General features: G+C 40.1%; 1 protein-coding gene across 2 annotated transcripts in view; it reads left to right on the top strand.

Annotated features, from left to right (window-relative positions):
* The window catches only part of PHACTR2 (phosphatase and actin regulator 2), a 270,673-nt gene that overhangs the window by 229,674 nt on the left and 28,358 nt on the right, over positions 1–12,641 (top strand). For both annotated transcript variants that reach the window (XM_006891662.1, XM_006891663.1), the window contains one exon: positions 9,252–9,307. In XM_006891662.1, coding sequence (XP_006891724.1) covers positions 9,252–9,307 — 56 coding nt within the window. The remainder of the gene's footprint in view (positions 1–9,251; positions 9,308–12,641) is intronic.

Below are 12,641 nucleotides of genomic sequence, written 5' to 3'. Positions count from 1 at the left end.
AGATGCAAATCAGAACGTCTATGAGATATCATCTCACCCCACTCAGAATAGCAAAATTTAACAGAACAGCAAGCAACAAATGCTGGCAAGGTTATGGAAAAACTGGAACCCTTATTCACTGTTGGTGGAAGTGTAAAACAGTGTAACCACTGTGGAAGGCAGTGTGGCGCTTTCTCAAAAAGTTGCAAATAGAGGTACCATTTGACCCAGCAATTCCACTACTGGGAATATACCCTAAAGAGACCGTAACTGCCTCCCAAACAGATATATGCACACCCATGTTTATCGGGACTTTGTTCACAAGAGCTAGGAGTTGGAAGAAACCTAAGTGCCAATCAACAAATGAATGGATAGAGAGGCTGTGGTATAGTCACACAATGGAATACCATGCTGCATTGAAAAACAAGGAACTCATGCAATATTATTCAAAATGGGTGACCCTGAAGGACATTATGCTGAGTGAAGTATTTCAGTCACACGGGGACAAACACTGCATAACAGTTGTAAAACAGGTCTGACATCGGGGTTGGGGAGAGACTGAGAAAGGTGGGTTCAATAAATGTATACTGCATTGAAACAGATGAGGGAGAAAACTGTTTAAAAGGAATATGTGATTAGGTATTATTGTCATGACAGGAATCCAGAACGAAGGCTGCATAGTAGAGTGGCCCTGTGGGGAGGGATTGTAAAACAATGAGAGAATTTTTATTTTACTCTTCAAAGAAAAGAGTGTACTGGGTTGGGGGTGGGGGATAAAAGTCTAACAATGAAGAATGGAAATCCAAAGTTTGTAAATATTCATTAAATTAATTTAAAAAATTCACTAGTAAAAAAATTAAATAATTAGAAAATTATTCATTTAACAAAGATAGATGGACTGTGATCTGGCACTGGAATAAGGTCAAGATCATGGCCATGGTATCAGAATTGACAAATAGCTGACTCCCCATTGGATTTCTGAGGTTGCCAACCACACAGGAGGGAATGGGCCAACTTTCCCTTGGCTTAGCAGTGCAGCTCCCTAGAGATTGGGCCACCAGAGCAAACAAAATGAAACGAAGTGGTTCTTTCCCTAAATGGTCACCAGTCTAGCACAAAATAATATGAGTTCTCAAGGAGGTTTTTCACTGGGTAGGTTGATAATCAAAGAGGCCAAACTTGCTCAGCATTTCTTAAGCTGAGGGAACTAAAGAACAAGTTCAAGCCTCAAGTTGCATGCTTTGGGCAGAACGTTAAACGATCCAGGAAGCATTAAAAGAAGATGGAAGGAGTATACAGAGTCACTGCACCAGAAGGAATTGGTGGACAAGAAGAATTTCATGAAACAAAGTATGAGCAAGAGCCCGTGGCAATGAAGGAAGAAGTTCAAGCTGCTTTGAAATGATTGGCAAAAAACAAAACCCCTGGAATCGATTGCATACAAGTTGACATAATTCAACAAATGCTGTCCTGGATGTGCTCACCAAATTGTGCCAAGAAATCTGGAGGACAACCACCCAGCCAAATGACTGGACAAATCTATGTTTATTTCATTCCAAAGAAAGGTGACTCGACAGTGTGGGGAAATTATCGAACAATATCATTAATATCACATGTAAGCAAGATTCTGCTGAAGATTGTCCAAAAATGACTGGAACAGCACATCAACAGAGAACTGCCTGCAGTGCAGAATGGGTTTAGAAGAGACTGTGGCACTAGGGTTCTTATAGCTGATGTCAGATGAATCTTGGCTGAAAGCAGAGAGTACCAGAGGAAAGTGCAAAGACCTTTGACTGGATCACAGCAAACTGTGGCTGACTCTGAGAAGAATGATAATCCCAGAACACTTTATCGTGCTTATGTGAAGCCTATTCTTGGACCAGGAGGCAGTCATCAGAAAAGAGCAAGGAAAACCTGAATGGTTCAGAATTGGGAAGGATATACGCCAGGGATGTGTTCTATCTCCATACCTTTTCAATCTATATACCTCCATACCTTCTCAACCAGAACAGATTATCCTGGAGGCTGGGCTGTATGAGGAGAAGTGTGGCATCACAATTAGAGGTAGACTCATCAATAATCTGCATTATACAGATAACTCCACCCTGCTTGCTGAAACTAAGGAGGACCTGAAGCACTTGCTGCAGAAGGTCAAAGACTGCAGCCTTCAATATGGATTGAGGCTCAACATCAAGAAAATGAAGGTTCTCACCACGGGCCAATTGGCAGCATCATGATAGACGGTGAAGAGATTGAGATTGTAAACAGCTTTAGTTTGCTTTGTTCCACAAACCACACTCTTTATACCAGAAGCCAAGAAATCAAAAGATAAATTGCATTGGGAAGTCTTCTGTCAGAGACTTCTCCAAAGTACTGAAGAGCAAAGATGTCAATTTGAAAATTAAGGTGTGCCTGATCCAGGCCATAGTCTCTGCAATTACTTTCTACACATCAAAAGGCTGGTCAATGACTAGGGATGAAGGAGAATTGATGTCTTTGAGCTGTGGTGCTGGAGAAGAGTATTGAATATACCATGGACTGCTAGGAGAACAAATAAGTTTGTCCTGGAGAGGGTGAGACCAGGCTGCTTCTTGGAGTCAAGGATTCTGAAGCTTCATCTGACATACTTTGAACATGTTGCAAGGCAGGACCAGTCCTTGGAGAGAGATGTCATGCTTGATTGGGTAGTGGGACAACGCAAGAGAGGAAGACCGTCGTTGAGATGGATTGATTCAGTTACTGGGGTAATAGGGGTAGATGTGTCAGAGACTGTACGATTGGCAGAGAAGGGTTTAGGGCTGTTGCACATAGGGTTGCTATGAGTTGCAGGCATCTCAATGGCACATAACAGCAAAAACAACAGATTGATAATAGGAGAATGCCTGAATCTTGCAGAGGATATCAGGGCAGGAGAAATGAAAACTTACGAGATTAAGGGATACAGAGAAGCAGGGAAAAACATTCCATGCAAAACCCAACATCTGTGGTATATAGACATAAAAAACCTCCTTTCCATCGAGTCAGAACCAACTCCTGGCTGACCCTCCAGCAGGTTTTCAGGGGCTGTAAATTGCCCAGGAGGAGATGGCCCACCTCTCTCTTGCAGAGGAACTGCCCGCCCTTTGGGTCAGCAGTGCAGCCCCTTACGCCATCAAAGTGCCTTATAATAACTATTTAAGGAATGATAAAATAATTTTATTCTTAAAAATCATTTCTTACTAATCAGAATTATAGTGTATCTGTTGTTGTTGTTATGTGCCTTTGAGTCGCTTACAACTCACAGCGACCCTATGTATCTATTAAACCAGCAAAATATCTCTTAAAAGTTGAACCTAACGTTGACACCTTTCTAGAAAACCAAGACAGACGCAGACACTGCTCCTATTTTACTCTTTCTGGGGAACCGTGATTGACACTACAGCCATAACAATGGACTCAGACCCATCCAGGATTATGAAGATGGCACCGCCCCAGGCAACCTTTTGTCCTATTTCATATGGGCTTGCCATGTGTCAGCTCCAGTTCCACATCCACTAACAACAACACTTTAACAATACAAAGGAAGAATTATAAGGCCATCTCTTTCTTCACGTGGTAATTTCATTTGGAAGACCATAAAAGAGGAAAATAATCCAAATTAAGGGGTGAAAACCCCCCCTGTGTTTTCAAAGATGTTTATTACAAGACTATTTATAGTAATGGCAAATTAAAACAAACCAAACACTGAGAAACAGCAGGTTAATTAAACCCATTGTGAAAAGTTGACAGTGTGGAACACAGTAGAACAGGGCTTTTCGCACTGCCTCATCAGGATTCCTTAGAGATGATACACAGACCACTGGGGAAAGTTCCAGGGTGTGTGTTTAGAGAGTGGTGCATGGAGACTTCCCATCCCAGGGATAACTGTTAACATGGAATAGCTTCTCTTTTGTCTGTATTGTATGTTAGAATAGCACCCCAGATAGAGAGCCTTTGCTGATAGGCCAAGTCCCTGGCCCTCTCCCTCTTTCTCTCTATCTAAACATTATTAGAGCTAAAGGATTTTGTTTTATTGTGGTAAAACTAAACTATATGCAACAAGATAAGTACTTCTTCAACAATTGTACCTATATACATGCTACACTAATTTTGCCTCATTAACATAGCAAAAAAACAAATCAAATGAGATTATAAACACAGCTATGGAAGCCAGGGTATATAACCAATGTTTTGGGGACTCAGTTCAGTCCGTAACATTCTACTCCTTCAAAATGAAAATCATTGCTACCTGGAAAACACATTCACCCTATCACATCAACCCAGAAATCTTAAATCAGTCTCAAAGTCCAGAAACATAACATACATGCACAAAACACAATGTATATTATAAAAAATATTAATAATTAAATGAGAAATGAATTATGACGATATTAATAATAAAAAAGAAAGGGAGGAAATTAACCTGAAGTTCAAATTCTCATCTTCTGAGTCATCTAAATCAAATGAGGGTGAGAGTTTAGGTATATATCCTCTTGGGGCAAAATTCCTCCTTATTTGTGAACTTGTCAATGTAGATTACAAATTATGCTTCCAAAATACAATGGCAAAATGTGAAAGCAGATACAAAGTACAAGGTAGATTTTCCATTACATGTGGGATTGGTGAGAGGATAGAAAGGGTAACAGGCAGCAAGCAGACCCCAAACCCAGCAGAACAGTTTACATTAGCTCTCAAGCAGAGGTTTATAACCAGTTCTTCCCTATTCAGGCCTGGCTGGTGAGGCAAAACCAGAACAGACTTTGCAACATGTGGATCTACCAGAATGATAACTGGAACAGAAAAAAATTCCATGTCAGCATCCTACTAGAATCCTAATCGCCCAACTCGAAGATGCTGACCAGTCCTTTCACTTTAATGTGTCGCATACTCTGTTGTCCTTGTGTATGTTTGTAAAAATAATCCAACATCTTTCATTAGGATCCTGAAAGAGCTCACCATGCCTCTTCTGAGCCTCCCACTCTATGGTTTTACCCATAAGTTTCCTTGTCCTGGTTAACATTTGGGGGAGTTCTGTTGGTCTAGTGGATAAGGAGTTGTTTTGCCAGGAATAGGAGCATGGTTTGAATCCATCAGCTGCTATGAGGGAGAAAGAAGGGCAGTCTCCTCCCATGAGATTTACAGCCTCTGAAAACCCACTGGAGGGTCAGCTATGGGTTGGTTCCAAGTTGACAGCCCATAATAACAGCATTTATCATTCTGGAATAATCATGTTTTCAAATTCAAGTCTCTTTCCATTTCATACCCTTCCAAATAATTTTCACACCTTGCTTTCAAAAATTAAAAGTAATTCTCTGTTCCTTGGAACCGTACAGGCAGTGGCTCTGTCCTCTAGACTCTAGGTGTTGACCATGCCATCCACATTGTGAATGAAGGCCCTGATAAAGCGGTCCTGCATCCTCAGTTTTGGACAGTCCAACTCTCCTAGTCCATCCTAGGCATGGCCCTGCTCTCTTCACAGCATTCTTTTGGCAGCCCTATCACTTGGGCAGTGGCAATAACCTCTCATAGTGAGTCCCTTTTGTGTATACAGGCAGCTCTACAGGTCCAGTGGGTAAGTCGTTGTAACTCAGTCACGCAGTGTGAATCTGACATCTACTCTGCAGGAGAAAGATGGGCAACCTCTTCTCTTCTGAATTACAACCTCTGAAAATGTGCTTAATTTGCACAAAATTGTATGTAACGAGCTAAGGTTTTTCCCGTCTGGTTGGTGAATGAATAATGTCACCCATATGCAATGACTGTCCAGGTCTTGTGGCGTAGTCTATAGGTTCAATTCACCACTCACCCAAAGGTCGTGCCTCTCTGTTTGGAATCCATCCTCCACTCCTTGGCGGAGAGATCAGTAATCTCCTCTCAGGCGATTCACAGCCTCCTGAAAACTCACTGGAAGGTCAGCTCTGAGTTGGTTTCAACTTGACAACATGAGTTTGCGTTTTATATGGGAGCAAAGAGTCAGAGAAATTCCGTAAACATCTGTGTTCAAAGGGCTGTTTTAAACATTTGTGGTTTCAGTAAGTGGAAAAGGACAAAAAAAGGAGCTCAATAAAGAAAATGATAGTATGATTGGGAAGTGATATGGTGCATTGGCAGAACAGTATGTTTCAGTGTGTGGCTGGTACAAAATCTACCTGAATTAAATGTTCACTGGATTTTCATGTGGCCCCAGTCAATTAAGTTAATCTCAAGATAGATATATTAAGGACTTTAATTTTAAAAAAAAAGAATTACAAATGAAATATTTTAAATGTCCATTTATTTCCATCAGACCCTTTCTGATTTTTACAACCATACACATTTAGAATTGGTAGTCTTTCATGTTAAGATTCTTTTTTATGTATGTTAATTCACCTGTGGTAAGTTAAAGTGATTTTTCTCTGATTAATAATAGATGAATAATATGAACAAAACCAAAACCAAATTATAGAGACATGTTAAAACATTTCCTTCTTAATCTGCATATAGACGGCTACTGTTGTTGTTGTTGTTAGGTGCCATTGAGTCCAGGACAAGTCATAGTGACCCTGTGAACAGCCAATCTGAACACTGTCCTGTTCTATACCATCCCACATTCTCTGACACACTCGAACCCATTGCCTCAGTCTGTCAACCCACCTGGTTGAGGTTCTTCCTTTCTTTCACCGCCCCTCCACCTTCCCAAGCTTGACATCCCTATCTAAGGAATAATTTCTCCTAGCAACACGTGCAGCGTATGTAAGATGGACAGTGCCATTGGTGTAGTGGTATCATGCAAGATTCCCAAAATGCGTTAGATGAAGCTTCATCATCTTTGCCTCCAAGGAGCACTTTGGTTGCAATTTCTGTCTGTTGCTCGTGATGGTAAGTGCTTGTTAGTGATAAGGAGTTGCAACACCATGCAAAGGCACATGGTTAGAATTCACCAGCTGCTCTGTGGGAGAAGGATGGCCAGGCTCCTCCCTTCTGATCTACTGCTTTTGAAAACTCCCGAAAATTTTCAGCTCGAAGTAAGTTCTGACTCGATGGCATGTTACCATAATAATTACAAACTAATCTGGCCTTTATGGAAATTGGAAGGGAGAGATCTGTATCTGAGGATAACTTTATTCATTCAAGGTCATGGAAACAGTATTTCATTGTACAATAAAGTTAGGTTGCCACCCTTTTGTCAAGAACTTCCTAATGTTTTTCCCTCCTTGGTTTGTTCAGCTCTTTTTCCTGACTCACTTGTTATATTTGCTATATTATCCTGCAGTTGGTCCTAAGCATTTACAAATACTTTTCTCATGAAGAACTCTTCTTCTTTTTAAGAGCTGAGTAACAGCTACTTTTATACTCTAATAATTACTGTGTTAACTAAAGTACTGGCTAAGCTTAAATCTATATGGCCTGTTAAAAAAAAAGAGAGAGAGAAAGAGAGAGAGAGAAATACCTAATTATTTTACAGGTAAAAAGAAGAACTTGCAAATGTCGCTTCTAGTAGCCACCACAAGAACTCAGTCCCCTAGTTAGACCTTGTTTCAAGAGAAGCAGAAATCTGCAGCAAAGTACCCACCTAAAATGCAGGGAAATTCTGTTTGCAAAAAAAGAATGGAGAGTAGGGGATATTCATTAGCAGTTTCAGCCACTACCTCACATAAAGGAAAGGGTATTTTTATTTTGTAGTATTGAAAATGGTTTATTGCCCAGAACATAAAGATCTATAAGCAGTGACATGCATAGACTTACTCCAACCTATGTTCTCTCTTCATAACTATTTAATATGCATGGTGAGGAAATTAGTCAAGAAGTTGGACTCTGTGAAGAGGATTATGGCATCAGGATTGGAGGGAGACTCATCAATAACCTGTGTTATATAGAGGACACAACCTTGCTTACAGAAACTTAGAAGGACTGAAGCACTTGTTGCAGTAGATCATATAGAGTACAGCTTTCAATATGGAGTGCATCTCACTGTCAAGAAAACAAAGATTCTTACTACTGAACCAATAGACATCATTATGATACATGGAGAAAGGATTGAAACTGTCAACAACTTCATCTTACTTGGGTTCACAATTAACATCCGTGATACCAGCAACCGGGAAATCAGGAGATGGATTGCACTGGGAAAACCTGCAGTTAGGGAACTATCCAAATTATTGAAGAGTAATGATGTCAGTTTGAAGACTAAGATGTGTCTGATTCAGGCCTTGGTCTTTCTGATCACTTGCTATGCATCTGAGAGCTAGATCGTGAGTAAGGATATCTTTGAGCTGTGGTGTTGGAGAAGAGCACTGAACATCCTGTGGACAGCCAGGAGAACAAACACACATGCCTTGGAGAGGATGCAGCCAAGTGTCCTTTGGGCAAGGATGACGAGGCTTTGCCTCACATTCTTTGGGCATGTTGCTAAGAGAGGTTATTCCTTGGAAAGGAACATGATGTACAGAAAGGTGGAGAGTCAGCAAAGGAGATGAAAACCTTCAACCATGTGAATTGAAATGGTGACTACCACAATGTGGGGCTCTACGGTGTCAGGAAGTGTGAGGCTGACACAGGATAGAACAGGGTCCAGATATGTTGTTCATAATGTCGCTATGGGTAGTGCTCAGCTCGACGGTGTTATACCTAACAACAACAACAGTAACCATTACCTACCATTCTGACTTGGACGCAATAGAAAGTCCCAGATAAAAGGGAGAACAGATACTAAATTCCTGGAAAATGTGAGACTTACTCAATCAATGGAGAACAGGTGGTCCCTGAGACAATCAGCCTGAAATACACTATAAACTTGGCACTGAAGCCCTTCTCTGTAGTCACCTTTCATCCAGAACCTAGATTGGTGGCCTAGTGGCAAGAAGCTGCACTGCAATCCCAAAACCTAGACTGGCTTACACAAAAAACAAGTAAGATTCAAGAATATGTTGCTTCTTTAAATAGCCCAGTTAATGAGGCCAACCAGTCAATATTTATCTTAAAATGAAGATTAAACTGTAAGGAGAAGCAAAGATGGTAGATTAATGGAAAGATAATAAATAGACTAAAAAGAATAAGAATGTTGACACATTATGAAAAACATAACTAATTTCATGGAACAGTTAGTATAAAAATTGTTAAATGGGAGCATATTTTGCTATGTAAATGTTCACCTAGAACACAATAAAAATTTTTGGACATAAATCCAAACGTGAAGATAAATAACTCGATTGTCTTTATTCTTCCACTAAAGGATTTTGTGTATAACCTGTAATGTATCCTTTCTGTCATTATAGAAGACTCAGCCAGAGACCGACGACTGAAGAACTAGAGCAAAGAAATATCCTAAAACGTGAGTGCTGTGATTCACTGTCTGACTCTCCCCCCGGAAACCCTCTAGATATCAGCAGAAAACTTGAATATATTGGTTAACTCACTATTGGTTGTGATGATCCCTATTAGTCACATTTAGGTGACGTTGTTTATATGTTTTAAAAGATAGTTCTCAATTTTCACTTCTCACTCTGTGGTTCTAATGTGATAGTTCCCAGGCCGGAGTTGTAGTCCATGACGATTGTGTTTACGAGAAATTACGTTTGTTCCTTGTATTCTCTCACTTAAATATTAAATAGAAGAAAATCTGTCTTTTACTTCAAATCCACGTCAAGGAAGAGGCCAAAGAATTCACAAGGACATAAACTGTCCTATACAATTATTACAGTTTCCTGCTGAGCTTAAAAAAGATCTCAATTTTAAATGGAAGTATGGTTGAATAGAGCTCTGTGACCTCTTTCACCTGCTATGCTGGGTTAATTCTGCTTCCCTCCTGCCTTATCCATAATTCTCAGCATTTCTAGAATTCTCTAGTCTTTTCTCCACTTTGTTTTCTTATTCTGATTTTCACCCAATTGTCTCGGGCCTTCCCCCTGCCACCCCCACCCCTCAGTAGGGCAGTGGGGTCCTAAGTTCCTGGAGTCAGAATTTTCAGTCCCAAACTAATTGAAATGCAATTCTGCACAATATAGGGTATCAACCACAGTGAGTTCAGTAATGAGTATTTTGTAATTGTTCCTACCTGTACTTTTCTGTCATTTTGTCTACTCTGAAAATCCTCTTGAACTAAAGTTAGAGCTCAAGGGATCTGCCTCTATTATCTCTGTTCTCTAGTCTGCGTTTTTAGAAATTGCGTATTTACACAAATAGTTGCTATTTATTTTTTATTTTGTTTTATTATTTTTGTATGAGTGTACCGTCAAATCAGATCTGACTGGTACAGGAGGAGATTGTCCCTCCTTCCCCAGCAGAGCATCTGGTGGATTCGAACCATGTGCCTCTGGGATTGTAGTTGCAGATCCTTGCCACTAGGCCACCAGAGCTCCCCTTAATGGTTGCTATTTCTAAGAACAGAAGAGTTCACCCTGGCTCTTAGTGAACTGAATAGAACTGCTCCACTTCCAAGGCTGTAAACCTTTCTGGAAGCAATCCACTTCATCCTTCTCCCTTAGAGTGACTAGTGGATTAGAACAGCCAACCTTTTATATATGTATACAGAGTACTTTTAAGAGAGAAAAGATACTAAACAGAGAAATTGCCAGTTGCCCTAAGTATGGAAATGCCTCCTTGAAAACCATTTTCCCCTTTCCCTCAGCTCTCTGTCAAAATAACTCTAATGTTGTTGCTGTGCACCATTGAGTCAGAACCAACTCATAGCTGACCCTCCAGCAGTATTTGTTTTGTTGTTGTGGTGGTGGTTGTTTGTCCAGCACGTTTTCAGAGACAATCACGTGGGAGGCCATTGCCCATATTTCCCCCGTGAGCAGCGGGTCGATTTTAACTGCTTTGCCTTTGAGTTGGCAGTGTAACTCCTTACCTCACAACCACCAGAGCTTCCTCATACCTATGATTGGACTCTATATGTTCCCAAGAAAGAAGTGGCCATCACTGTAGAAACCAAAATGGAGAAAGACTAGTCAGGGCCAGTAGGAAAGAAATGTGTTTTGTTTCTGAGGAAACATAAAAGCAGCATCTAAATTTGACAGCAAAGCAAGAAAGGTACATGGCTTTTGATAATAGGTGTCTGGGAAGTATTTGTGGGATTCAGTTTTAAGAACGCCAAAGTGCAGACCTTAAGCTCCTAAACTCAGAAATTCTGTCTTACTGGATAAACCTTGAAAAATGGAGAGAGAAGTCTGGTTGAGTACCTCCTGCTCTGAGATAAACAGTGCCGAAAGATGTGCCATTTCAAGACATTGCTTCGTAAATCATGCAATTTGTGACACACTAATCTCCTGTGCTGTGTTGGCTTTCAAACCCCCTTCTTTCCTGGAGACCTGAGGAGAGAAACACCAAAGTCAGTGTCAGTGTTGGCTCCAGACCTTTTGTACTTCCATCTGAGTTCATTTAAGCATGATTAATACTTCCATGTGGATTGCTCTTTGATTACCTATAGCTTTTGTTCAAATGAAATGTGGTTAAAAAATAATAATAAATGTGGTTGTCTGTTTGAGGGGGAAAAGACCAACTTGTTATTTTTGCTGACGGTCTTTTGTACCTTCTATGGACATGTATATTAACTAAGTCACCTTTTGTTTCTTGACATATCTATAATTAACTCAGAGCATAAAGCACTCAGTGATCTCAAATCAGAACCCATCACTACCTTAATAGACACCAGTTAGATGGTCATACCTGCTGATCACTTTCATTGCAGGCTATAAAAATCCCCTTTTTAGCATCTTCCCCATATCTGTTCTATACTGGACTTATTTTTAAAGGCAGCTGGAGGTAAAAATATATGCATTATATACACGGTGTATACACATGTAATGTGCATGGCATGTGTTGGAAATTAGCTTGAGAGGTGATTGTGTAGTTTGCAAAAACTGTGTAATGCACACAGTATGTGTGTCAAAGACAGTATATTAAATTATACATGCATGTATAGGTGGTGGCCTATTAAGAGAAGGATGAGCGATCCTCTCCTGTACAATTAACTGCTTCTGAAAACCCGCTGGATGGTCAGCTGAGTGTTGGAGTTGCCAACCCAAAGGCGTATGGTGTACATCTACCAGGTACTCCGTGAGAGAAGGATGGGCAGTCTCCTCCTGTGCATTTACTGCCTCTAAAAACCCACGGGAGGGTCAGCTATGAGTTGTTTCCAAATCAGTGGTAAACAACATCTTAAATACATCACTAAACAACGTTTATTTAGGGGAAATGATGTTTGTTTAGTTATATATTTTAGAATCACTTCTTAAAATTGATAAAATACAAAGACTTAGTGTTGAAAGGGGGAAAATACTTGCTTATCAGAGAAAGCCATGTATTGGAACACCTTTTCTAAAAACAGAGACAAAACGTGTAACTCCTTCTGTACTGTTTAGTTCTAAGTGTAATCACAGCTACATATAATGTTGGAGTTGTTGATTACCGTCAAATTGAGAACAACTCAGTGACCTTATGAACAAGAGACCTGAAGCCTTTCTATAATTATCATCATTTATCAAAGTTCATAGAGTTTCCAGAAGCATGTTGTCTGGGAAGTGGATGCCACTCCTGCTTCCAAACACTGTAGATAAAAGTATCTTATTCCATTGAGTTCGGCATATATTCTTTCCCCATCATTTTCTTTTACAACCTTCAGAATATGCAAATAAGTTTAATATTACCATAAGTACCCATATGTG

This window comes from Elephantulus edwardii, unplaced genomic scaffold (assembly GCF_000299155.1).
Source record: "Elephantulus edwardii isolate Elephantulus edwardi_28Jun2011 unplaced genomic scaffold, EleEdw1.0 scaffold00102, whole genome shotgun sequence".
Taxonomy (NCBI): Eukaryota; Metazoa; Chordata; class Mammalia; order Macroscelidea; family Macroscelididae; genus Elephantulus; species Elephantulus edwardii.
Note: the sequence above shows the minus strand (reverse complement) of the source record. Positions and strands in the feature narration are given on the sequence as shown.